Genomic DNA, 25,078 nt, shown 5'->3' with positions numbered 1-25,078 from the left:
AGTTTTCTTTGATATACGCACATTGTTGGGAAAATTTTCAAGCCATTTTGTAAAATTGACTGCTGACTTTTTTGCAGCACTTTAGGGAGCACGTTGCAGCAGGCATTCAGAAGACAGTCCTGACGCTTTTGGAATGAATTACAGCGTGTGTGGTCCGTGTATGCCGAGCGGCGGGTGCTTTGGAGGCGGTGTGTGCGGAGAGGGGTTGTGGAAGTTAACATCGTTTCATCGGTCTTCCACCGTGGGGTGAAGGTGGTGGAAACTTATAGATACAGAGCTGCTGGTTTTGTTTCGATATTTTTATTAAGCCGTCATGAGCCAGGCCAAAAATTCATCGGCTCTCTCCTATGAAGGCTGCAAAAATTTCCGAATGAGAATCGTGCTCTCCACTTTGAGTGGAAAAGTGGTTAAAATAAGGAAGTTTCGTGGTAGAAATGACGACCCTGGTGTTGACGGTAAGTACCATTCTCCAACTTGCTAACTTCATGGGCAGGCTGATGACAACAGTCAATGGGTCTGTAGGCAACAGTCAACCCCAGTGCACAAATCTATTCACCGTGCCTATGCTTGCGTCACATTGGTGTGCTTATCTGCACAGTGGTGCATTAACCCTCACAGTTTCATGTGCCAAACTCAGGCCAAGCTAAACTGCACTGAATTCTTGCTTGATGTTTGTGAAAAATTGTCTGAAATTTCCTTTCTGGAGCATCACAATGCCATGAAGCATTGACTCTGCGCTGGATTCTGTGCTGACCATGTGCCAAACCCATTTTTGGTAGGGGGCTGAAATTGTTATTGTAATATGACTATGCTGACACCAGACTGCAAAAAATACATTCAATGCACATCATGGGAGGAAGTGTCACCCTGGGTGGATATTTATGAATTTGTAAAGGTCACATGTGAATAGTCACATGTGTTCACACCCATCAGGTACCCAGCTATTCAGTACCAGTGCTGGTAGTTTGGTGCATGTTGCTGCCAGCTTAATTGCAAAGACAGCCAATAGGTCATGATATGCATTCCTACCTCATGTTAAGAAAGAGCAATGTACGGTTTTCTTCAAGTACTTCACCTTTTTTAGAAGAAGAAAAATCTCCACCGCGAGCGTTAGCACCAAAAGTAATGAGCGGGCAATTAACATCATTCACTACGTCGTTTCGACCACTGCTACTCACAATGCTCGCATGATTGCCTATCATCTTCAAGAAATAACCATCTGATAATACAATAATTGCGGCCACAAACGGGTCATATGATTTTTAACACGCAGACAGCCGACGATTTATAGCATGTACTAAAAGGGCAACATAAGCACCAAATTACGTACATTCGAGCAATCAAGAAAAGCATCCCAGTTCTTCACATTCGTGTCTCGAATTGATGTTTCCAAACAGACAGCACAGAGAAAAACCCAACAATGTCGGCGGAACTGAAGCATTTCCAGCAGTCTTAAAAAACGGACCAAGCCACGGGAACCAAACACCGAAGCCAAGCCAACGTTTTCGGTGCGGTACATTGACGTCTATTAGCGCAGTGCATCTCATACACGAGTCCGGATAATGTGATTCACACTTATTAGGACCAAACACATCGTGACGACATTGTCGCTTAAACTACAACACTTGGGTTCAATTAATATGACTACTCCGTTGCCGTGACATGCTGCAATCATGTGCAGAGGGACTGTCGTAGTACCCTCTTAAAGTAGTGCACCTCCTGTACAATTCCAACAAGCAAGGCTTGAAATCGCTCTGACATCTAGAGACATACTCTGCCGAGATAATATGCCAACAGCCACCCTAAGGAAACGGATCAAGCCTCGGGAAACGAAGACTGAAGCAAGGCCAGCGTTTTCGGTACGGTACATATACGTCTGTTAGCGTAGTGCACCTCACACATGAGTCCGGATAATGCAATTCACACCTTTAGAACTGAACACGTCGTGCTGACAATGTCGATGGAACTGCAAGACTTCGGTCCGATGAATAAGACTCATGCATTGCCGTGAGATGCTGCAATCATGTCGTGCAGAGGGACTGTCGTAGCACCCTCTTAAAGTAGTGCACCTCTTACACAATTCCAACGAGCAAGGCTTGAAATCGCTCTGACATCAAGAGACATACTCTGCCGAGATATTATGCCAACAGCCACCCTAAGGAAACGGATCACGCCCCGGGAAACGAGGACTGAAGCAAGGCCAGCGTTTTCGGTACGGTACATATACGTCTATTAGCGTAGTGCACCTTATACACGAGTCCGGATCATGCGATTCACACTTATTAGGACCAAACACATCTTGCTGACGATGTCGGTGGGTATGCCAGACCACGGTCCGATGAATAAGACTCATGCATTGCCGTCAGATGTTGCCATCATTGGCGGACGGACTGCAGTAGCACCCTCTTCAAGTAGTACACCTCTTGTATAATTCCAATTGGCGAGACCTAGAAACCACTCTGACATCCAAAGACGTTCTCTGCCGAGATAATATGCCAACAGCCACGCTAAGCAAACGGACCAAGTCCCGGGAAACGAAGACTGAAGCAAGGCCAGCGTCTTCGGTACGGTACATATACGTCTGTTAGCGTAGTGCACCTCACGCGAGTCCGGATCATGCGATTCACACTTATTAGGACCAAACACATCTTGCTGACGATGTCGGTGGATATGAAAGACTTTGGTCCGATGAATAAGACTCATGCATTATCGTCAGATGTTGCCGTCATTGGCGGACGGACCGCAGTAGCACACTCTTCAAGTAGTACACCTCTTGTATAATTCCAATTGGCGAGACCTAGAAACCGCTCTGACATCCAAAGACGTACTCTGCCGAGATAATATGCCAACAGCCACCCTAAGCAAACGGACCAAGCCCCGGGAAACGAAGGCTGAAGCAAGGCCAGCGTTTTTGGTACGGTACATATACGTCTGTTAGCGTAGTGCACCTCACACACGAGTCCGGATCATGCGATTCACGCTTATTAGGACTAAACACATCTTGCTGACGATGGTATAAGGTACGCTGCGCTTATAAATATATATGTACCGTACCGAAAACGTTGGCCTCGCTTCGGTCTTCGGTTTCCGGGGCTTGGTCCGTTCCCTTAGAATTGCTGTTGACACGTTATTTCGGTACAGTGTGTCTTTGGATGACAAAACCGTTTTTAGGTCTCGTCAACGAATTATGCAAGAGGCGCACTACTTTAAGAAGATGCTACTACAGTCTGTCCGCACATGATGGTGACATCCCACGACAGTGCATGAGTCTTATTCATTGAATCAAACCATTGCAGCTCAACCGACATTGTCGGCACAATGTGTTTATTTCTACTTAGTGTGAATCGCGTCGTAAGGGCTCTTGTTTCAGGTGCACCGCACGACTAAACGTATATGTACCGTACCTAAACCGTTGCCTTTGTTTCGGTCCTCGGTTCCCGGGGCTTGGCTCTGTTCCTCAGGGTTCGTGTCGGGATGTTATCTCGGCGGGGTGTGTCTTTGCCTTTCAGAGTGGTTTTTAGGTCTCGCCAATCGGAATTATACAAGAGGTGTACTACTTTAAGAGGGTGCTACTACAGCCTGTCCGCACATGATGGCAGCATCTCACGGCAATGCATCAGTCTTATTCATCGGACCGAAGTCTCGCAGTTCCACCGTCATTGTCAGCACGATGTGTTTAATTTCCATAAGTGTGAATCGCCTGATCCGGACTCGTGCATGGGGTGCACTGCGCTAATAGACGCATATGTGCCGTACCGAAAAAGCTGGCCTAGCTTCAGTCTTCGGTTCCAAGGCTTGGTCCGTATCCTTAGGATTTTTATTGGCATATTATCTCGGTAGAGTATGTCTTTGGATGTCAGAGCGGTTTTTAGGTCCCGCCAATTGGAATTATACCAGAGGGGTACTACCTGAAGAGGGTGCTACTGCAGTCCGTCCGCCAATGATGGCAACATCTGACGGCAATGCACGAGTCTTATTCATCGGACCGTGGTCTGGCATATCCACCGACATCGTCAGCAAGATGTGTTTGGTCCTAATAAGTGTGAATCGCATGATCCGGACTCGTGTGTAAGGTGCACTACGCTAATAGACGTATATGTACCGTACCGAAACGCTGGCCTTGCTTCAGTCTTCGTTTCCCGGGGCTTGATCCGTTTCCTTAGGGTGGCTGTTGGCATAATATCTCGGCAGAGTATGTCTCTGGATGTCAGAGCGATTTCGAGCCTTGCTCGTTGGAATTGTACAAGAGGTGCACTACTTTAAGAGGGTGCTACGACAGTCCCTCTGCACATGATTGCAGCATCTCACGGCAATGCATGAGTCTTATCCATCGGACCGAAGTCTTGCAGTTCCATCGACATTGTCAGCACGACGTGTTCAGTTCTAAGGGTGTGAATCGCATTATCCGGACTCGTGTGCGAGGTGCACTACGCTAACAGACGTATATGTACCGTACCGAAAACGCTGGCCTTGCTTCAGTCTTCGTTTCCCGAGGCTTGATCCGTTTCCTTAGGGTGGCTGTTGGCATATTATCTCGGCAGAGTATGTCTCTGGATGTCAGAGCGATTTCAAGCCTTGCTCGTTGGAATTGTACAAGAGGTGCACTACTTTAAGAGGGTACTACGACAGTCCCTCTGCACATGATGGCAGCATGTCACGGCAAACGGAGTAGTCATTAATTGAATCCAAGTGTTGTAGTTTAAGCGACAATGTCGTCACGATGTGTTTGGTCCTAATAAGTGTGAATCACATTATCCGGACTCGCGTATGAGATGCACTGCGCTATTAGACGTCAATGTACCGTACCGAAAACGTTGGCTTGGCTTTGGTGTTTGGTACCCGTGGCTTGGTCTGTTTTTTTAAGACTGCTGGAAACGCTTCAGTTCCGCCGACATTGTTGGGTTTTTCTCTGTGCTGTCTGTTTGGAAATATCAATTCGAGACACGAATGTGAAGAACTGGGATACTTTTCTTAACTGCTCGAATGTACGTAATTTGGTGCTTATGTTGCCCTTTTAGCACATGCTATAAATCGTCGGCTGTCTGCGTGTTAAAAATCATATGACCTGTTTGTTGCCGAAATTATTATATTATCAGATGGTTATTTCTTGAAGATGATAGGCAATCATGCGAGCATTGTGAGTAGCAGTGGTCGAAACGACGAAGTGTATAATGTTAATTGCCTGCTCTTTATTTTTGGTGCTAAAGATGTCGTTTGGATTGCATGATTTCAAAGTCGGGCAATCCTGCTAACGCGAGCTGGTTGAGCCCGTGCCGCACTGCGCGTAAAACGCTCGCGGTGGAGATTTTTCTTCTTCTAAAAAAGGTGAAGTACTTGAAGAATACCCAATGTACATCAATCATCATTTTTAAGGCGGAACATGTCATAATTAATCATTTAACAGGTCATCTAAGCTCTTACCTTGGAACTTAAATAACTATGGTACCGAACATCCGAGCGCAAACACGCAGCAGCCACAGCAGGGGCGCCATTTCCACCGGTGATTGCAACATTATTGCGTGATCACAACATAACTGTGCATCAAGAACCATAAAAATGTATGAGGCCAAGGTCACGAGAATTCAATGAAATGTGTTTCTTGTGTGTCCAGGCAGTCTTCTGTAATGTTTGAAGATTGGTCAACATGGTGGGGAAATATGATGTTTTTGCGTGGGAATGAAAAGTAAAATGAGAATATGGGGTTGAAGGTAGGAGCATGAATCTACCTGTTTTGAGATTATTTATGATATGTTCCACCTTAAACATGACAAATGGTGTGCAATGATTTTTTCTAACATTAGATAGGAATGTACACCTACACCAGCTAATGCCGTGAGGAATTATGTTGCTGAGTAGGGAAATTTGCCCAAAATTATCCCAAGATTTTTTTGGTTTGAGTTATTAACAAATTCCAAACTAAGTGTCCTGACCTCAGTTTGGTGAGCATGAGAGTGCCTGATGTCACATGGGCTGTTCCATTGCAGTGGGTGTATTTTTGCGCAGGTTGGCCTGGCATGTTGAGGGTGGCATGTGTTTTTTTCAGTCTGATGTCTACCTACCTGATGATGATGATGGTAGAATGCTTCATGAGCCAGTATGCAAGAAATCTGATCAAAAGCTTAATCAGGGTTGATTGACAGATGCGGGGCAGGAGACACAATTTGAGGAAGCTTTTTCAAATTTTGGGAAATGCATTTTTTAAAGTCAGGCAGCTCATTCGTACTTGGTTTTGTATAGCCCAAACTCAGCATATTTTGGGGTGGGTTTGATGGACTGTAGCCTAGTTCAAATGCTTTTTGCCTTATTTAGGACATGATTGCCCGCACCAAACATCTGGGCAATAGTTTTGTGATAAGGTATGGTTTACAAACTGGATGATTCTGTCCTGCCTGTGGGCTATTGCTAGCCTTAGCTTTCACAGCATGAGAGTGGTTCAAAATTCATACAGTACAGTGTGCATGAGGTAAATATGAACTTATGCTGTCAGAGTTCTGGCTCTCTTGTGGTTGCTACACAATAATCTGTTGAGGACTAATTCACCACCCTTTGATCCTGAGAGCTGACATCTGCCCTGCCCAGCCAATTTTCCAGGTCTGAAGTACACAGATGCAGTGATGACAGCTGCCAGGTTTGATACTGATTGGTTTATCTTGAGCTACTGGATGGGCAACAGACAATGAGCCCTAAAAGGGAGGTGACAACATATCTGTCATCATGTGCATGCTATGGCAAAACTTGTACCCACAGGAGTGCTACAACAGATGTATGAGATGTAACTGACTGCAGAAACTTATACAGGCTTCTTATGTGCAACATCACCTGTGTTGCAAAGACTTATACACATGAGCACTGCACAACAAAATGTGTACTTCAAAATCATATCCTCACCACTTCCTTTCATTGAAAATAATTATGCAATCTTTGCTTGTAGGCAACATTATTCTGATGCAATAACAAAAACACTACATGAGTGCTACACAAAAAAGCTTATGACAGCAAAAACATAAGCTAATCATGATTTCTACAGCAAAGATCTGTAGTCTTTACTTGTGCACAGTATTAACTCCACTATATAAAGATGTATACAATGTTATTGTGGCACTACTAAGCTTATGCTTTAAAAGCTTATGTCTGGCATAATGTCTACTGCAAAAACATCCTAAGCTGTTAGCAATATATTTCGCCTCCCATTACTCCTGTGCAACATTTGTGCTATGGGATACAGGTGATACTGCACAAATTATACTCATCAGTTCTTCTACTCATAAGCTAGGCCTAAAAGAGGGAGGTGGCTGCTGCAAATATTGTGATCGACAGACCCACGACGACAAGGTTCTACGCGTCATTCCGGTTTCTGAAGACACGTCTAGTGCCATGTTGTAGTGTTGCAGAACATATTTGGGGTGGGCGCTCTAGGACCGCGCGGTCGAAGCTCCTCAAAATCCTTTTACTGCTACTATCATGTTTGGGGCTAAGCAGGGAAAAACATCCAGGCCAAATCTGGCCGGAAGTACATGCATTGCGGGGCTTACCCCGAATGGGACTCTGCTCCCTCTCCCAACAAAATAGGAGACTATATCCCTGAGCTGGTGTTCACTTAAGCGCCACATTGCTTTTTCTCCCATTACTTAGACGGGTCTTTAGTGCTATACGACGCAACTTATGCCTTAAGAGATCGCACCCGTCATCGAAATTCTTCTTCCGAAACATCAGTGTGTACTCAAACGTCGAGCACCACAAATCAACAAAATAACGGATGTAATGAACACACAATTGTTTCTGTCGCCACCACGAGCTTTTCGTCGCAGCATTTCCCAGTTGTGGTTCCCTCCTGACGGGCAAATAGTTTCTACACCTCTGTTAGGTGTGCAGGCATTTTGCACTCCACGGCTAAGTATGGTAGCAGAAGAAATGTCGCGTATACCGAAACACTAAGTTTTTCCAATAGAAATAATGATGGGTATATGTTTTGGAAGTATAAGTTTTGTCGTGTAGCATTAATGTTGCCTTAAAGTCTTCGCAATAGAAGTAATGCCGTGTGTAAACTGAATGGTTAAGTTTTTGCAGTAGAAGTGATGACGGATAGAAGTCTGAAGGAATCAGTTTTGTCGCGTAGCACGATTGTCGTGCATAACTATTGGCAGTGGGAGTAATATTATAGCTTATCATCACACAGATGTCTTGTTGGTAGGAGTTTTGTTTTAACACTAACGTCGAGGAACCCTAGATGCTGAACTGTCGCCGCCCGGTTCGATGCTAATTGGTTGATCTTGACCGAGGCGAGCAGCAGACATTGAACCCCAAACCGGGAGCGCCATAGCATAAAAACGCTGGTAACCTGCCATCCAAGTGGCAGAACGTTGAAAGCTGGAGTGCAACCTACAAAGAAAAGAAATTGATACCACCATATGACGAAACGTGTTACTTGTTTTATGTTTTGTGGTGTACGTGGGTGATCCGACATATTTTTGCGAGAAAGTAATGAGCGATGGACTTTAGGTACCTAGTGTAGTTTTGTCCCCATTTTGCATACAACTATTCATAGGGCCGATGGAGGAATCAAGGAATGGCAGCTCGGGTAGGCTAGGTTGGCTCAAAACGGTAGTAAGAAAGCTAAGAAATATGATTAATTATTTCATGCTTAATGCCTGGTACAATTAAAACATCACACATTCATGCCTAATGAGATATCACAGATAGGTGAGATTGGGGGGGGGGGGGGGGGGAGAGGCAGCAATAGTGGATGCAGAATCCATTGCCCAATAAAAGCCATTCCACATTCTTGAAGGAGCAGCATATGTAGTCTATAGGATATAAACATTGAAAGCATGGTAAGTTATTGTTGTTTTGCATTGTCTCAATCAGGATGGACATGCTATGACAATGTTTGGTGGTGTATTTATCACAGCGATGTCAAGAACTCATGAAGAAGTACGGCAGTCAGCCATCCCAGTGTGCCAAAGTCTGAGCAGCCAGTACCAGTTTGCAAAGGAGTTTATCCATGTAACTTACATGTCAAGCTTGCTTGCTTGTTAACCGCGGCCATTCCCTTAGCTGTCTCAGTCACAGACAAGTGGCAAACGTCGTAAGAAAATTCAAAATGTTATTCCTGCTTTTCACAATGATAAGGCAGCTAGTTCTGTTCTGCTAGTGATGACCCTCTCTGCTTGTCTTTTGTCTGGTGTAGAGAGTGAGGCCAGTTTCCTGCGTCTGATGGACAAGCTGACCAACGGCACGCGGATCGAGGTGAACGAGACGGGTACCTCTGTCACGTACGTGCCGGGCCTGCTGGCCGGCGGCCAGCTGGAGCACCACTGCAGCAAGAAGCGCGGCGTCGGCTACTACTTGGAGCCGGTGCTGATGTTGGCGCCGTTCTGCAAGAAGCCGCTTCACCTGACGCTGCATGGCGTCACCAACAGCGAGGTTAGCACGGAGCAATGCGCCGCATCAGTGCGCAGGTGGTGGGCAGCTGATATTCAACGCCATTTATTGAGAGATGTATAATGTATGGACGCCTGAAATTCGTGCGTTGAGACAATTATCTGATGCTACTCCATACTGCCTTTTCACGTCAGGACCTTCCAGATGCCACGTGACATCATCTTGCTTGTGCGACTCAAACCTGAGGTGGGATTTCGTTGGATCATAGATGAAAAAAAACTGTAGGTTTTCTCCGATAGCTCCCACGCTTGAAGATGTCTTGCTGGCCAGCCATTAAAGCAAAGTGTTCTGCTTCCTGCGGTGAGGCCGTCATTGATCTGACTACCTGCCGTCCAGCTGCCTGTGTTGCCACGCCAGCCGCTGCCTCAGGTGGACCCGTCGGTGGACCAGCTGAAGCACAGCTGCCTGCCGGTGTTGCGCTGCTACCTGCTGCTGGCCGACGAGCAGCTGCAGCTGAAGATCGTGCGGCGTGGCATGGCGCCCGGCGGCGGCGGCCAGGTCCTCTTCAGCTGCCCCGTCCAGAGAACGCTGCGCGCCACTCAGGTCAGCTGCCACGGAGGCCGCGCCGTACACACAGCGAGCCGCTGACACGCGACATGTGGCGCCACCTGCCTTCGCCTCGCATGCTGTCAGCTAAACGCACATCGGCTCAGTGGCTGTCCATGTGTGTCCGTCCCCACGCCTGACCGGGGCCGTGCCGGACCGTGGCCCTGACTGACGGTGTCTCTGTCTGACGGTGCCCCTGTCTGACGGTGCCCCTGTCTGGCCGCGTCCCTGTCTGACCGTGCCCCTGTCTGGCTGTGTCCCTGTCTGGCGGTGTCGGGCCGTGTTCCTTTCTGGCGGTGTCGGACCGTGTCCCCGTTCGAACGTGTCGGCCGGTGTCCCTGTCTGGCTGTGTCGGACTGTGTCCCTGTCTGGCCGTGTCCCTGCCTGGTCGTGTCCCTGTCTGGCTTTGCTGGACCGTTTCCCTGTCTGGTCGTGTCCGACTGTGTCCCTGCCTGGCCATGACGGGCCATGTCCCTGTTTGGACGTGTCTGACCGTGTCGGACCGTGTCCCCACCTGACCATGTCTCACCGTGGCCGTGTGCGGCAGTGGCTAGACGCTGGCAAGGTGAAGCGGATCCGCGGCGTGGCGCACGCGGCGCGCGTCTCACCCGCCATGGCCGGCCGCATGGTAGACGCGGCCAAGGCGGTGCTGCTCCGCCTCCTGCCCGACGTCTACATCTACACGGACCACTACAAGGGCGACGCCGCCGGCAAGTCGCCCGGCTTCGGCATCAGCCTGGTGGCCGAGACGACTACTGGCTGCACGCTGACGTCAGACGTGACGTCACGGCCGCAGGGCTCGGACGGGCCGCCCAGCGTGCCCGAAGCGCTGGGCACAGAGGCCGCCGAGCGGCTGCTCGACGAGATCTACAGGTACGGCCGAACAGGGCCGAACTACCTACAGCGCACCATATTCTGACATGATGTCGCGTGATATAGTCAAACATGCAGATCCTCCATTGCAGAGAACTGGAATGCTGTAATGCAAGATGAGATGTTTCACATTGAAATGTTTTGTTTGTCGCGATTGGTCTACACGAATGTCTTGCGATTTAACTGCGAGGTTTGGTTTTTTTGGAGTTGTTATGTACGAGTTTCTTGTGACTAAACTATATTATCGCTCTGGTCGCATCTGTTCAGGTCCCTCTCGTCGTTGCTACTAAGGTGGCTCCTGGGTGTAGGTCGTGGGTTTTAGGTTTTGGTGTCCGCCTGACCGTGGTTGGTACGGCAGTACGCTCGCTACTATTGGTCGAATATTCTGATTCCAGGGGAGGTTGCGTAGACTCCTTAGCGCAAAGTACCATGCTACTCTACATGTGCCTTGGCCAGAAGGACATTTCAAAGGTCAAACTGGGTCAGCTCACACCATACACGTAAGTAAACGTGATGTTACTCTATATTGTGTTAAGTGATTTGTGTAAGTCCCGAGATATTGCGAAACAACCTGTCACAACACGGATATAGAGGCCGTGTGAACGTCGCGCCACCCTCGGCCCCTCTCCCTTCCGCAAAAGAAAGTGCAATGATCAGGTAGTGCCGAGCGGACTCATCGCCGTTATTGCGTGCCCTCTCGCGTACATCTAGTGTGTGTCTGAAATTGAGAGAATTATGCATGTGTGGTGCGTCGCAACATGAATGGCAACAGAAAATCATTGGTCGTATTTTTTGTTTTGTTTTTGTTTTTGCTTGATTTGTGTGAGTGCTGGTCACCAAGTTGGCGGCATTAGAAAATGGTTACTGCGCTCTGTGATATTGCACATGTATTGTCGTTTTGTGTCTCCGAGGCAGTACTGGAAATCTCCCGACGTTATCAGCTCTGGGAAAGAGCCATCCAAGAACTCTTTTCAGTCAACCGCCATCCACGTGATAAATTAAGCCCAGCGTAATCTGCTATTAAATGGCACGCTAGTCATGGGCGGTCGAGTCCAAATGGTAGCACGCAACTGAAAACGCTTTCGTAATGCGCTTTTACGGACGTCGCATCTTTTCAGTATTGAGTTTCTTCGTCATGTGCGGGACGCGTTCCTCACGACGTTCCGGATAGAGAACGTGCTGCCGACTGAAGAGGAGGAGGACCTGAAGTTGGGAGGAGAGAAGCTGACGCTCACCTGCCTCGGAGCCGGCTTCAGCAACCTCAGCAAGACGGTGTCCTGAAGCCTGCGCGGAATCTTGGCAGTTGCTGGCCGTTGCGATGCGAGGTGTATTGCTTGTGTGATGTGTCAAAACGCTACGAGTGTTTCTGCCGTTTTTCATATGACCCAATACAAATGTTGTCGAACGCGACGTTTCAACGTCGGCAAATATTCGTGCGTGTTGATAGAACAGAGGCACGAGGATTATGATTGCGACTCATGGGTGTAGGAACAGGGGATCAGGGGACCAGTCGTCTCCCCACGCTTTGCAAGGAGGAGGGGGGGGGGGGGCAATGTTAGCTGCCCCCACCCCACTTTCAAATTTAAGTTACGTTTATCTTACTTTTGTACTACCATAAGCTTGCATGCCGTTTCACCTAGTTCATAAGCCATCTTCCTGGAGATGCGTCATGTTTTTCTTTTGCCTTTTGGCCATAGCCTGGCTCCAGCCGCGGGGCCGGCGCCGCGCGGCCTGTGGGAACCTCAATGCGGAGCGTCGAGGCTGCTGCTGCTGAAATCTGCGTGCACGCGTACAGTACACGTGGTACACGACTATGGTACACGAGTTGAAGCACTAATTGATCAAAGTGTTCAAAGATACTCCTTTCTGATATATGATCATTTTCGTACACCCGTTGACTACAGTTCAGAATTGGCCGCTGGATCAACGCTGCGCAGCCTACGGAGACTGCAGCACCTGACGTTGAGTCTTGTTGCTAAGGTTTGCGAGCGCGCATGTTCAAAGCTACGCTACATAATTTGCATCGCTAAATCGATTCTGACTGAATGCTTTCATTTTTTTATTTTCATTTTCATCATTTCATCAACGTTTTCGCACAAAAATGGGTTGGCCACGTTCATGCACCTTTTGTTTACACATTTCTTTTTACGAGATACCTATGCGGGGTCCTTGTTATGGCTGTGAAACCCACGTAAAATATTTGACGAAGCTTATGAATTTTGTCGGTTTAGAAAGAGTCCACCGAGCCGTTTTAGATTTAGAGCTCTGGCGATTTCTCCCGCGCAGTTGTTCAACGCCTGGTTTCTGCAGCTTATTGACCTAAAGATACAAACAATAGATCCCGCGGTAGCTCCCAGTTTCTGTTTTTGTTCTGGTTATAAGGTAGAAGTAACAGTTAAACGAATATGTTTTGTCCCTTGTTGACAAATAAGCTATGTCTGGCGATAATTTTCGGGCGTTCACCATCAGGGAAGCTCTTGTTAACCCTGTACCCCCTCTTGGCAGGGCTCTAGCTGCGCCCCCGCCTGCATATAAGAGTAGCTCAGGCCGGCTACGTAGAATGAGGGGCGATTGAATGTTCGTTGGACCAATGCATGTCCAAGGCAGGCGGCTTCCCGACAGCTTTTCTGCGGTGGTGTGGTATAAGGGAAGATCATTCGGAAAAAGACACTGCTGTAAGTGTCCAATACATGTCTTACACACCAACATGTGGTAATAGTGATCAATAAATATGCAGCAGAGCGGCCTTACCATAAGATTGCAATCGGTCCTGAAGAGGGGAGGGGGTGGGGGTGGACAGCCAGGCCAGAGAAATGACTCGATGACATATGAGACCAGGCTTCAAATAAGGAAAACATGACAAGAGCTTTCATTCTGTGACTTGGTTCATTAAGGGAAAACTCCAGTTTTATGGCTTTCAACCTGTTTTTGCCGGTTAGTATTTGAAGCTTTCGAATTTTTTCCGCCTACTATGCTGCGACATTTATCTCCATCAAAGTATCAGCGAGATCTAGGCGCATGAAAATTCAGACGCACTATGGGTACTCGATTCGCATTCAAAATGCCGACCAGCCTATGTCGAGGTCGTATTTTGGCATCTACCTCCGGGTGTTGATGCCTCCTCATTGACGCAAAATGCCTACACGCTAATGGAATCTCGCGTCCCCAGGGTAAACTGTTGAAATGCACGAATAAACATGGGAAGCTGGGCAGCCTTCTTTGCCAAATGACATAGATGAGTCGAATAGTGAAGATTGTGCACCAGTGCAAAACAGCTGTAGATGTATATCTAGCCAGCAATGATATTAACTATTTCCAAAGTATGTCATGTGAATTAAGAGCGGACTATAGTCTCCGTCTCTACCCCCTCCTCCACCAGGCCACCAGGCTTGCTTCCTAGAAAATGCAGCATGCCCTGAGCCTGCCCCCCCCCCCCCCCACACACACTTTTTTAAACGTTCCTACGCCTATGGTAAAATTTGAGGGGCGCGGCCTTGTTTCGACTACTCATAACCACCTCACCTTTCTCCTTGTCCGTGATGCGTTAATCGCCAAATGGGTTGCCATGATCTGTAATACCTATACATGACCCGAAAGGCGGTTAAATTCTGTATAATTCCGATGTTCGACCACTCGTTTTGGTGAAAAGTGAAAAAGCAGAAAGTGAGTTGAAGAAATCTGCAATGCTGTCCATCACGACCTATGGCCCATGAATGAAAAAATGGATTTCGCAGTTTTCGCTAGCAAAGTACATCGTTCATATGTCACGTATCTTCTACAGAACTTGGCGAGGAATCAAACATCGTAAATTAGTTCTGCATACTACATGCAACAAAAACCGGTCGCTGTTGCTCAATATTTCCCTATAGGACCTTGATGTAACGCGTCGTAGTTTTTAAAAAAGTTCTTGATAATAGCAGAAAATATATATTGTTACGAATAGCGCGCGGTCCATACGCGTTATTTGGTGCGGTAGTTGGTCGCCGGGGCCGTGGGCGGGTTGTCCGTCGAGGTCCAGCGCGGCAATAAAAAGGTGGTTGCGACTGTTGAAAAGCCAATAGACAACAATTCATCGCGCAGGTATGTGTCACCGCCTGTGTTTTGTCAATCCGAATGATAAGCTTGGACGATACAAACCTGGTGTTCCTGGCGCGGTTGGCCCGCGCGGTTACTCATGGCGGGGGTTTGACCACTGCGTCCCCGCAATACAAATCGGTCGCCTTCGCTTGCGTGAGCTGTTATTAAGCTCAGCGGTGTTAAATTCGATACACGCTATGGAGCATTGCCTGGTGGGAGATTGTCTCACCTTCGCGGAACAGGGAAACTCATCGAACTCATCACAGGCTCTCAGTTATCTCAGATTACGTTACGTATGTCTGGCCATGCACGGTCACGATGTGATATTCGCTATTCCGTCTTGGGAGTAGCGGCGGTGACATGCGGTGTTCCTAGGCTGAACCGTTCTGTAGACTCCTGGGAGTCTGAAGCGCACTGGGGCCCGTTATCCGTCCCAAAAGGGCATATGCTTGGAAACGCGTATAGTGTATGTGTGTGTGGGGGGGGGGGCTTAGGACTCTAAAGCCCTTCCTAATCATGGGAAAATTAGCGCTAGGCAATAGGTATACGGCTTGTGTATGGAAATAAACCACTCCTAGCGTCTTTAATCCCCTCCTCCGTGGATTCGGGACGAACTCCCACACTCATGTAACAAGGTAGCCCTCCGTTTGGTTCCTCATTGGGCAGGAGTTGCGAAGCAAGGACGGGCGTGCTGTTTCGTCCTTCGAGGGGGCCTCAGAGAACTTTCCCTTAGCTCCGTGAAGAATAGCTTTTGAGGGGTTTGAGTATGGTGACAATTTTGGTTTCCTGAGTTCGCGTTATTTTTACTCATGCTCCGAATTTAAAGTTTCTGACCCGGATGGTTTGTAATCAATGACGTGTTTCTGTTACTGATGTCGGCGCCATTTAGCTCCCAAGCAACAGATGCGTCGGTATTTGCGATCGAATTTTATCAGTTTGAGGTCATACGACTTGCAACTTATTGCCACATATACTCTAACGATATTCCTGATATTGACGCGGCTTAGCCTTCACCCATCTGACCTGATATGACGTGTCACATGCGTCAATATCCACTACTGCTTATCTGAGAGAGTTTCGAACAGTTATGTAACGGTGAAATTGGAATTTATCAGCTAAAACAGCATATTACAACAGCAGAGAAAACGGTATCGTTTACCTTTTGCACGGCGAATCACGCACTAATGGGAGCCCGTCTGTCAGTGCGTGCAACTCAACCCAGCATGAGACAGTCCAAATAATGTCATATGGGTCGCAGGCATCGTGTGCATAGACCGCAGCTGCTCGCTGTCCCGTGCACGCAGCGTGGTTCGACAACGAGGCAAACTGCCAAATACCGGTGATTGGGCTGCCTCAGTTATCAATTGTATGGTAATGCCATCTAAATAAAAGTGGGTGGGGGTAGGTGGCCCAATTCTGCTTACGTATTAAACGCTTTAAAAGAAGCACTTCTTGTTTTTAGGAACACGTCTATATTTCTCTCAAGAAGACGCTGTTTCTGTGACAAATTGCTGATGACGTTATCTGTGTACACAGATAACCTTTCCTGAAGCTTCAGCCATGTTTTTCGACTACTCCTTGCTGAACAGAAGAAATGGCAAGTTTTCCCTGATATGGCTTATAGCCAATGACAGACTGGAGTATCGCCGCAGAACCGACAAGAACTTTCGGGATGTGATGTCTCTTGACGTACCCAGGTCTGGTAAGTAGTTCAGCGTTTTGAACCCGCACGCACCGCTCTCGCTGCTTGTGCGTGGCTTTGCATTCTGAGAAGGCACCCGCCTTGATCTGTGCTTCTCCTGTTGACAGTCTGCCCGCATGGTTCAAAAACCGTTCACCATTGAAATCCATCAGGCCGGAAGTACAGCAAATGCGGAAAGGCCGCGTGGTGTGTTCCGTTTCTGCCTGCACTCTTTCCAAAACACTTGTCACCTTACTTTTGATTTTTTACCCTGAAACATAAGTGAGAGCACGCTTGCTGTGGCGCCAGTTGACGTGGATCACGTTAATTCCAGTCCGGCCGGACACATAGACTGGTCCCAGCTCTGCCCCGAGCCTTCTGCTTCGTGCAAGGAGTTTGGTGGTGTAGGTGGTATTGGTGGTGGTGGTGGAGGTGTAGGGGTGTGGACGAAAAATATTGAAAAATCGGAGATGAGTTCACAAATTAAGAGAATCGCAATGCCCAAGCTTCTCAAGGTGGTAAAATCTGCTCGAAGCACTTGCAGATTCGTACAACGCCCTGGAGCAAGTTCGTACAAATATGTGATTACACAGCAGTTATCGAGTCAGCATCATAAAGCATGCGACACCAATAGCAGTGAAAGATGTTACCGCAAAGGAGGTGGGAGTCATTTTGTCCGATTGTGAATGCCTAACGGTAGGTCACCTTTCCAGCACTGTGTCGGTCAATTCCTGCCCCCCCCCCCCCCCCCCCCCCGGTCTCCCAGTCGGGTCCGGCGCGGCGCCGACCTCTGTTGGCCGAGTCCACTCTGTTGATTGACCTGGAGAGTGCGTTTGTCTGCCCCGGTACCGAATGCCGCACCGAGGCATCCCATTTTCCGGTGCCGCGGGCACCGACGCCATGTCCCATCGACACTCTATGGCGCGCCGGCTGATGGGCCGTCTCCTCCCAGCCGCCCGCGCCTATATTCCAGTGAGGACATCCTGCGCTACATCTGCGTACGGATCCCGGCGTGCGGCGGTGACCAGGCGCGGCCCCGCCTCTCCCTCTACCTCTCCAGCATGTTGATGGCCGGCTCGGTCCGGGTGCACCGTCACCAGACGGGCGTCTTGCTCTGTGAGTGGTGCGGAGCCCCGCTGCGCCGCACGGTACACACATGCCAAGTGTGCGTACACATACCGTGCCATGCCTCGACAGTACGGGCAGGTGGCGTGAGATCCCAGCGGTAAATATGTTAGTGCTCTGCCGACTGTCAAATGATGGAGGGAGTTTGATGCTGTTGGGGTTGGGCATAGCCGTCTGTATGAAGGTACGGTTTTTGCAAAACTTGCGTCCTGTAGGCATGTACAAACAGCCAGAAGTTGCGTAGAACTTTTCGACCAATGGAAGTTTGAGTTAATATGCCAAGTAGGCTGCAACCAATAATACCACTTTGAGGCGAATTGAGATCTGAACTATCATTGGCTGCTTCTGAAGCTCATCTGAAAAGTTTCCACACGCTTCGGCGATAGGTCATTCTTCGTGCAACTTTTCACTTCTGTCTAGTAATGACCTTGCATGTTGTAAAGCTTTGCACCACCAGAACTGTGAACATCCACAGTTGTATGCGATTATGTTTAGCACGCCTTTGGTCAAGCGTGCTGGCAAATGAAAGGGCCAATAGACATGCGAGTGTCCACAGTAGCCGTCCTTGTCCTTGCGCAGTTCGCTGCATCAGCCCCGGTACGCCACGTATCGCCGTCTCTGCAGAACGTTGGGCTGTGTTCGCTTAACGCGCCGGGCCGTGAGGGCCGCAGCTTTGTCGGTCGGTGACGGGGCGGAAGAGCGCGGCGCGGCCCTGCCCGTTCGCCGGCCTTCGCCACGGGTCACACGAGCCCCGTCACAGCCCGGCAACAGGCACACCGGGCAGACCTGTCGCACGGCCGGGAGTGAAGCGTGAGCTGGGCACATCGCGGCAGGCGCGGCTCCCCCTAGGCACACCGCGTCCAGCCACGCTCCAGCTGTGGCATCAGCGCTGCCGGCGTCCACGCCTGCACGTGCAGCGAAACATTGTATCCGTCGTGCTGCAGTGCGTTACGCATGCGCTGGACACAACCCATATCACGGCGCGGCGTAATCCCACGGTAAAATGAAGTGTGGAGGCGCATTTAGCCGCGAGGGCATCTGACGTATGGCAGGGCGGTAATGCAGGGAGAACCCAGACGATAAAGGTGTTCGTTCAAGCTGCACTGACACTTGAGACATTCACAGAGAGATTCGGTTTGACATCATGTGACGTTTGACAAAGATTGAACCAGGGGTTAGCACATGCGTCACTTTTGCATGCAGGGCATAGACATGGCACTGAATGTATACACACTTGCTCGATTGGCTGGCATCGGGGTGCAGACTGAGTGAAAGCAGCAGACTGCGCAGAAAATGTGAAATGCTGCATCTCTTTGCAGTTGATGTAGCGGCGGCATTTGAAAAGCTGATGAAGACACCATACACAGGTTCACTGGAGAACGAGCCGTAAGCAAAGCGCTTCTGTTACCTTAATGAAGCAAAGACCGTCATGTCAGTGAATGCCTCACTCCAGCAATGAATGCTTATAAAGGTGGATGGCATGTATTACGTTCCGTAATACATGCACTCCGTAATACATACGTTCCGTGCCGTCCCGTCTGTTTGGAGAAAAAAAAACGATCAGAACTTGAAACGTTCATTGTTTAAAGCGCTCAAAATTCTACTAAAGACAAAAGTTCAAGCCTTGGTCCCTCGTACGGGCGTGCAGAGCCGGACGGTGAAAGTGTGACGCTGGGCGCTGCGACCATCGGTGACAGGGCCAGCTACCGGAAGGTGACGCTGGCGGTGGACCCGCTGGAGCTGGTGCCGCCCGGCGACCCGTTCCAGCTGGGCTCGCTGTACGACATTGGCACCATGCCGAACATCCCGACCGCAGCCGGTGAGTCATGGTCGGGCTCGTCTTCGCGCGACGCGCAGGTGGAAAACTCTGTCCGCCGTGCCAGCGTGGAACCTCTGGCGTTTAGATGTGAAGGTGGCCGCCTCCCACCGGTGCCGTCACCGGTCTCGTGCAGCCTGACGTGTGTTGTATCCGTCCATACCTGGGTGTCGTGCGTAAATATCCTGTTGACAAACATCACTGCTGAAGAGCAGGGCACCCACCTGTCCTCGTTTCCCGACCCGAGCCCCCAAACCGAATCCGAACCCCAATCCGAACCCAATTCCCAACCCAAGTGTGAAAATGGAGATGCAATCTGCCCCAGTATTTAGTCAAAATGCTTGGCGTTGCATTGCGGATTTGTTTAACACTCCGAATCCGAAGACGTTTACAAATGTCCCCCCCCCCCCCCCCCCTCCTCACATAGAAGACCCCGTACCTGTTTGCCTGACTTCAGCACATGTTTAAAACAGTGCGATCACGCTTCGCGTTTGGTGACGGGCTGGCGCTGTCTGTGTGGTGACCGGGCGTGACGATACGGGCCCAAACGGCGCGTGATGATACGGACACAAGCGGCGCGTGACGATACGGACCCAAGCGACGCGTGGCGCCTGTTACAGCGGAGCAGGAGGACGAGCCGGCCAGCCACCACCGGCCCGAGCTGAACGGCAACGTAGCGGTGCCGAGCGAGATCACGCTGCGGGAGGAGCAGCGGCCAGCCGGGCCAGCCGCCCTTCCTCGAGGTCAGACGCCGCGATCGGTGCAGCCGGCGCCACCGGTCGGTCGAAGCAGGGCCTGTCGCCGCAGTCGTATGGGGCGGGTATTGTGGTGGCGCGTTCATGCAAGGGTTTTGTCATGTCTGTACTTTTCACACAAAAAACTGGGCGCGCGCGCATGGTTTACCTATGACTGCGACGCTCGAGAAGTTTGTCTGTTATCGCCGTACTAGGCGTACGGTATGCGTGTTTCGCCAGGGCCGTATGCCGATCAGCGAAGTACTGGCTTGAGTGGCCACCTTTGACGTCCGATCAGCGAAGTACTGGCTTGATTGGCCACCCTTGACGTCCGATCAGCGAAGTACTGGCTTGAGTGGCCACCTTTGACGTTCGATCAGCGAAGTACTGGCTTGAGTTGCCACTTTTGACGTTGTGAGTGCCTAGGTCGTAAACAAGCGACTATTTATTGAGTGATGTATGTTCATTTATCGCCAACAGAGCAGCGCTCCTCTAACAGACCAAGTCGTTTGAATAAGGTGCAATAAATACACAACAAAGAGTAGTATGAACATTACTGAAGGATGAAACATCTCAAAGTAAAGTGAAGATGCGGCATATATGTTCACAACGCTCGGTCGTCTGCGAAACAGACCGCTCCGTACTGTCTGCCACAAAAGCGCGTGGTGCAGTGAACATGAATCGGGTACGGGTCGATTGGGGCGGCACGAGCAAGGGGAAATAGCTGAGTGAGATTTTTGGAGTTCAGTTTGCCTTGGAAGATATTTGTCAGAAGGAGTTAGTTCACTCTTCGTCCTGCTAGGGATTGGATTTTGAAATTAAGCGGAACGCTGCCATAAGAAAGAAGCTGTTTGCACGGAGTTTGCGTGAGTAACCAGGTAAGAAGCGTGTGCTGCACTCGATTGACCCGCACCGTGTGGGAATCGGCCGCCCCCGTCTAGACCACGCTACAATATTCTAAAACCGATCGCACGGTTTAAAAATACGCAGCCATCACTACGCTTCGGTTGAATTTGAAAAAGGATGGTCCTAGAGTGATCCTTGCGGGACGCCGGAGGTCACCAGTTTCCAATCGAAAGTTTTTTTTCCGTCCACGATAACTCTCTGACGTCAGTCGGATAGATGCGAGACGAACCATTCTGTAGATATCCTGGAATGGTATGAATGGTCTAGCGTGTGGATTAAAAGCTCATGGTTAACACGCGCTCGGGTGGGGGTCAAATTGACCCCCCCAAAGGCTTTCTAGAATGGTTTCCGAACGGCGCGGTAAAGCTACGCCAAATTTTTCATAGCCGTAGAAAATTGAATAGCGGATTGTTGGACATACAAAATTTTAAATGTACGTTGTAGGGTCACTGATCTACGGCAGGTCAAAGTCAGGTTATGGTTTCAGCGAAGGCAGTTTCTAAGGAATCGTCCAATCTGGTACAATAACGGAGTGTTTGACGAAGCCATACATCTCTGAGATGCTTTGTAGGCACCATAAATATTGAATGAGCAAATTACGTGAACCTATGGTCAGATATGAAGGTCAGACCAAGGTCAAAACCAAACTGATTTATTACTCTAGTGCTTGCTCTGTGAGATAGTTTGTGGTGTTCATTTCGAATTTACTGACGGCAGAAACCGCAGTATGCATCTTTCATTGACTTCTTAGAGGTAAGAAAGTTTATTGACCTAAGATGACCCAGGGCGACATTTGTTTTAGGAGCAGACTGCCTAGCATAATCTTTGCCGCTTATTCGGATGCAAAACTCAGAACAGTCTTGTATGATTTTGGTCACCCATGACATTTGGAAGGTCAAGCAAGGCCACTGACCTTAAATGGGCTTTTGACCTTTTGCTTAGAAACGGTTTCCTAGGTTCTGGGGGCACTTTGAAGACCAACGTGGAATTTGACCCTGTTTGACCTCATTTGACCTAAAAGTCATGGCCTAGGAAGCTCAAGCTTTGACCTAAGTGAGTTCACGTACAGGTCGAGATAACCCGTAAATTTGGTGTCTCTAGCTTGCTTAGTTCCCGATATCTCAGGAGGGGTCAAATTGACCCCCACCCGAGCGAAGGGTATCTAGCCGGCCACCCGGGCGCGTGTTAGCGTTCTGAAAAGCAGCCGAATAATCAGTGCGAATGACATCCGTCTGTTACCCGTCCTACGTGGCTTCCCATACCGACTTGAGGCAAACACAAGTTCGTGCTGAACGAACACGTGGAAATAAAACCATGCTGATGATGGCACAACAGAGACTATAGTCTAAACCGTGGGAACTGTTGTGACGCACTTACCAATGACGTTACCGGCTGCAACTTGTGGACGGCGATTGGCAGTGGGGAACACGGCCCTGGCATGTGGGTGTGTGGGTGGGTCTCCTGCCGTCTCCTCCCCGGCATGTGGTGGGTGTGTGGTCGGTCTCCTACCGTCTCCTCCCGGCATGTGGTGGGTGTGTGGGTTGGTCTCCTGCCGTCTCCCGCCCGGCATGTGGTGGGCGTGTGGGTCGGTCTCCTGCCGTTTCTTGCCTGGCATGTGGTGGGCGTATGGGTCGGTCTCCTGCCGTCTCCTCCCGCCATGTGGTGGGGTGTGTGGGTCGGTCTCCTGCCTTCTCCTCCCGGCATGTAGTGGGTGTGTGGGTCAGCCACCCGCTGTCTCCCGTCTGGCCATCCGGAGCGTGTGCACCACCGTGGCAGCGCGGTCTGCCGCAGGACTTTGGAGATGTGCTGCCCGCCGCACCAGCGCCCGCTGCAGCAGCCGTTCGCGGACCCGCTGCTGGAGCTGGAGCTGGGAGTTGGAGCTAGCGCCGGCGCCGGTGCCGGGTCGTGGCGTTCCCCCGGCGGACGGGCCACCGCCGCCGCCGCCGGCCGCCGTGCCGGTCCTGTCGCCGCTGCGGTCGACACCAGCCCGGCCCGCCGGCGAGCGGGCTGCGGCCGGCACCGGCGCACTGGCGGCGCCCGTGAAGACCTCCGAGCCGGAGTGGCGTCTAGTGCTGGACACCAGCTCACGTGGTACGGCCGCCGGAGACGGCGCCGGCGCCAGCCGCGCTTCCGGCCGAAGGGAGAGTACAGGATTGTTCTGCTGCAAAATGGTGGTCGGTTTGAGGCTCACCACCAAGCATGGGCCGACATTCCGTATAAACTGCGGCTGCAGCCGGGCGCTGAACCTGCAGCCCCTGCCTTGGTTCAAACGGGATTGGCTGACGACGAGACGAACTACCAGCTGTGTGTTGTCCTCTCACTGATCTCCCTAAGTTCCCTTTTTTAATCCTGTGGGTCATTATCTATTTTACATTACATTTCAGATTTATTTCCCTCCATAACCAGCCATCAGCAGTCTGACGTGAAGGCGTCGGGTTGTACGCATTATCCGGATAACAAATAAACGGGGCGCGGGGCGCGAAACATCTTTCAAATGGTTTGGTACCCCAATAACGTTTCGAACTGGTCCATTGCATGGGCGTGGCTGGTGTTGCGGTCCATACATGGGCGGCGTGCTGGCAGGCTGGGACGGCGGCGCCGCAGCGGCCGGGCGGCACTTGCAGCTGGGGGACGGCTCTCTGCTGCTGGGCGACGAGCTGGCTGAGCCGACGGCGCACGGCGTCTCGGCGTCGGCAGCGGCACACGTGCTGCCACCGCCCGAGGGTGGCACCATACCGCCGCCGGCTGGAGACGTCATGCCGCCGCCGCCACCGCCGCCGGCTGGAGACGCGCCGGCAGCGGCCGGACAGGCGGCAACGCCTCCGACCGAGCAGGCCGGCCAGACGACAGAGCTGGCGGCCGAGACGACGGCTTCTCGGCAGGCGTCAGTGCTCGGCTTACTTTGTAGATCCTGAACATTCATGCACCCAAATGAGACAATCGTGAATAAGACAACATTTGTGGGACTTCTTCCTAACTTCATTACACTGGCAGCGTATAGTTTGAGGTGGTGCTGACCAACAGCTTCTCTACGATATCCTCGTGTACAAAATGAGTTTCTCGGCCTGTTAGCCGAGGACTCAGCGTCAACCACCGACCGCTCGGTGCAGCAGAGCCCGGGGCAGGCGGCGGTGTCGGCCGTGACCTGTCCCGACCGCCACGACTGAATGGCGTCCACCGCTCGCTTGCCGCAGACGTATCGAGATGACGCCGCAGCCGGCGCCGGTGCCGCCGGCGGAGAGGCCGGCGAGGCGCCGCGCGCCCCGCGCCGCTGATATTACCCTGGACGAGCCGCAGCAGCCGCCGCCGTCATCCGACCAGGTCAGCATGCGGTCAGGCAGGCGGCGGGCACAGAGGTTGCCGAGTTGTCGGTAGATATTCGGGCCTTGCGACGGTGCCACCATGTATCACATGTTCCGGGACGCGCTATTATTTGGTCACTACTGAATTCCGGTCTGACCACGATACTATCAGGCGCCGCTATCACACGTGCTGAGACGGCCTGCTTAGCTGACGATGACTGTGGGCAGGCTGGCAGCAGCGATGGAAGATGACTGTAAACTCGTCCAGCATGAGACGGCGTTGTTCCACGGACATTAAGGTTTTAACCAACTCAGTACTTTACATGAGACTATCACTGTCACGCGACTATCGCGGGATGTAGGTCGGTAGTGCGCACCACGCGGCTAGTACGTTACATGAGATTATCACTTCACGCGACTATCACGGGCTGTAGGTCGGTAGTGCCTACTCCGCTGCACGAACTTTGGACCAAGCTCCCTGCGATGGGTGGCGTTTCGGAACCTTTTTGGTGGGTAAAATGTTGACATTTACTCTTCCGTGGCAGTCATCATCTGGTTATGTGTGCATCTCAATACA

At 50.5% G+C, this 25,078-nt stretch overlaps 2 protein-coding genes across 2 annotated transcripts; both read left to right on the top strand.

Annotated features, from left to right (window-relative positions):
* The first annotated feature begins 159 nt into the window (after positions 1–159).
* On the top strand, positions 160–12,290 carry LOC119093860 (RNA 3'-terminal phosphate cyclase-like protein). The gene is made up of 6 exons (XM_037216869.1): positions 160–455; positions 9,188–9,423; positions 9,811–9,984; positions 10,535–10,860; positions 11,256–11,360; positions 11,979–12,290. Exons 1-6 carry the CDS (start codon positions 314–316, stop codon positions 12,139–12,141), a joined length of 1,146 nt encoding a protein of 381 aa, XP_037072764.1. The 5' UTR covers positions 160–313; the 3' UTR covers positions 12,142–12,290.
* Positions 12,291–17,261: 4,971 nt separating this feature from the next.
* LOC119094174 (meiotic recombination protein REC8 homolog) lies at positions 17,262–24,407 on the top strand. Its single transcript, XM_037217248.1, has 7 exons — positions 17,262–17,278; positions 17,592–17,734; positions 19,063–19,129; positions 19,441–19,562; positions 20,180–20,282; positions 22,991–23,094; positions 24,394–24,407. Exons 1-7 carry the CDS (start codon positions 17,262–17,264, stop codon positions 24,405–24,407), a joined length of 570 nt encoding a protein of 189 aa, XP_037073143.1.
* The last annotated feature ends 671 nt before the right edge of the window (positions 24,408–25,078 follow it).

This window comes from Pollicipes pollicipes, unplaced genomic scaffold, assembly GCF_011947565.3.
Source record: "Pollicipes pollicipes isolate AB1234 unplaced genomic scaffold, Ppol_2.1 Scaffold_4002;HRSCAF=4701_pilon_pilon_pilon, whole genome shotgun sequence".
NCBI lineage: Eukaryota > Metazoa > Arthropoda > Thecostraca > Pollicipedomorpha > Pollicipedidae > Pollicipes > Pollicipes pollicipes.
The sequence above is the reverse complement of the archived record's forward strand: the minus strand, read 5'-3'. Positions and strand labels throughout refer to the sequence as shown.

What these genes read in the sequence shown, in the direction of transcription:
- LOC119093860 (XM_037216869.1), top strand. Translation starts at nt 314, where the DNA reads ATGAGCCAGGCCAAAAATTCATCGGCTCTCTCCTATGAAGGCTGCAAA. An exon ending in TGACGACCCTGGTGTTGACG is followed by an intron (nt 456 to 9,187) that starts GTAAGTACCATT and finishes TGTCTGGTGTAG; the next exon opens with AGAGTGAGGCCAGTTTCCTG. An exon ending in ATGGCGTCACCAACAGCGAG is followed by an intron (nt 9,424 to 9,810) that starts GTTAGCACGGAG and finishes CCGCTGCCTCAG; the next exon opens with GTGGACCCGTCGGTGGACCA.
- LOC119094174 (XM_037217248.1), top strand. An exon ending in GGTTCACTGGAGAACGAGCC is followed by an intron (nt 19,130 to 19,440) that starts GTAAGCAAAGCG and finishes CATCGGTGACAG; the next exon opens with GGCCAGCTACCGGAAGGTGA. An exon ending in GAACATCCCGACCGCAGCCG is followed by an intron (nt 19,563 to 20,179) that starts GTGAGTCATGGT and finishes CGCCTGTTACAG; the next exon opens with CGGAGCAGGAGGACGAGCCG.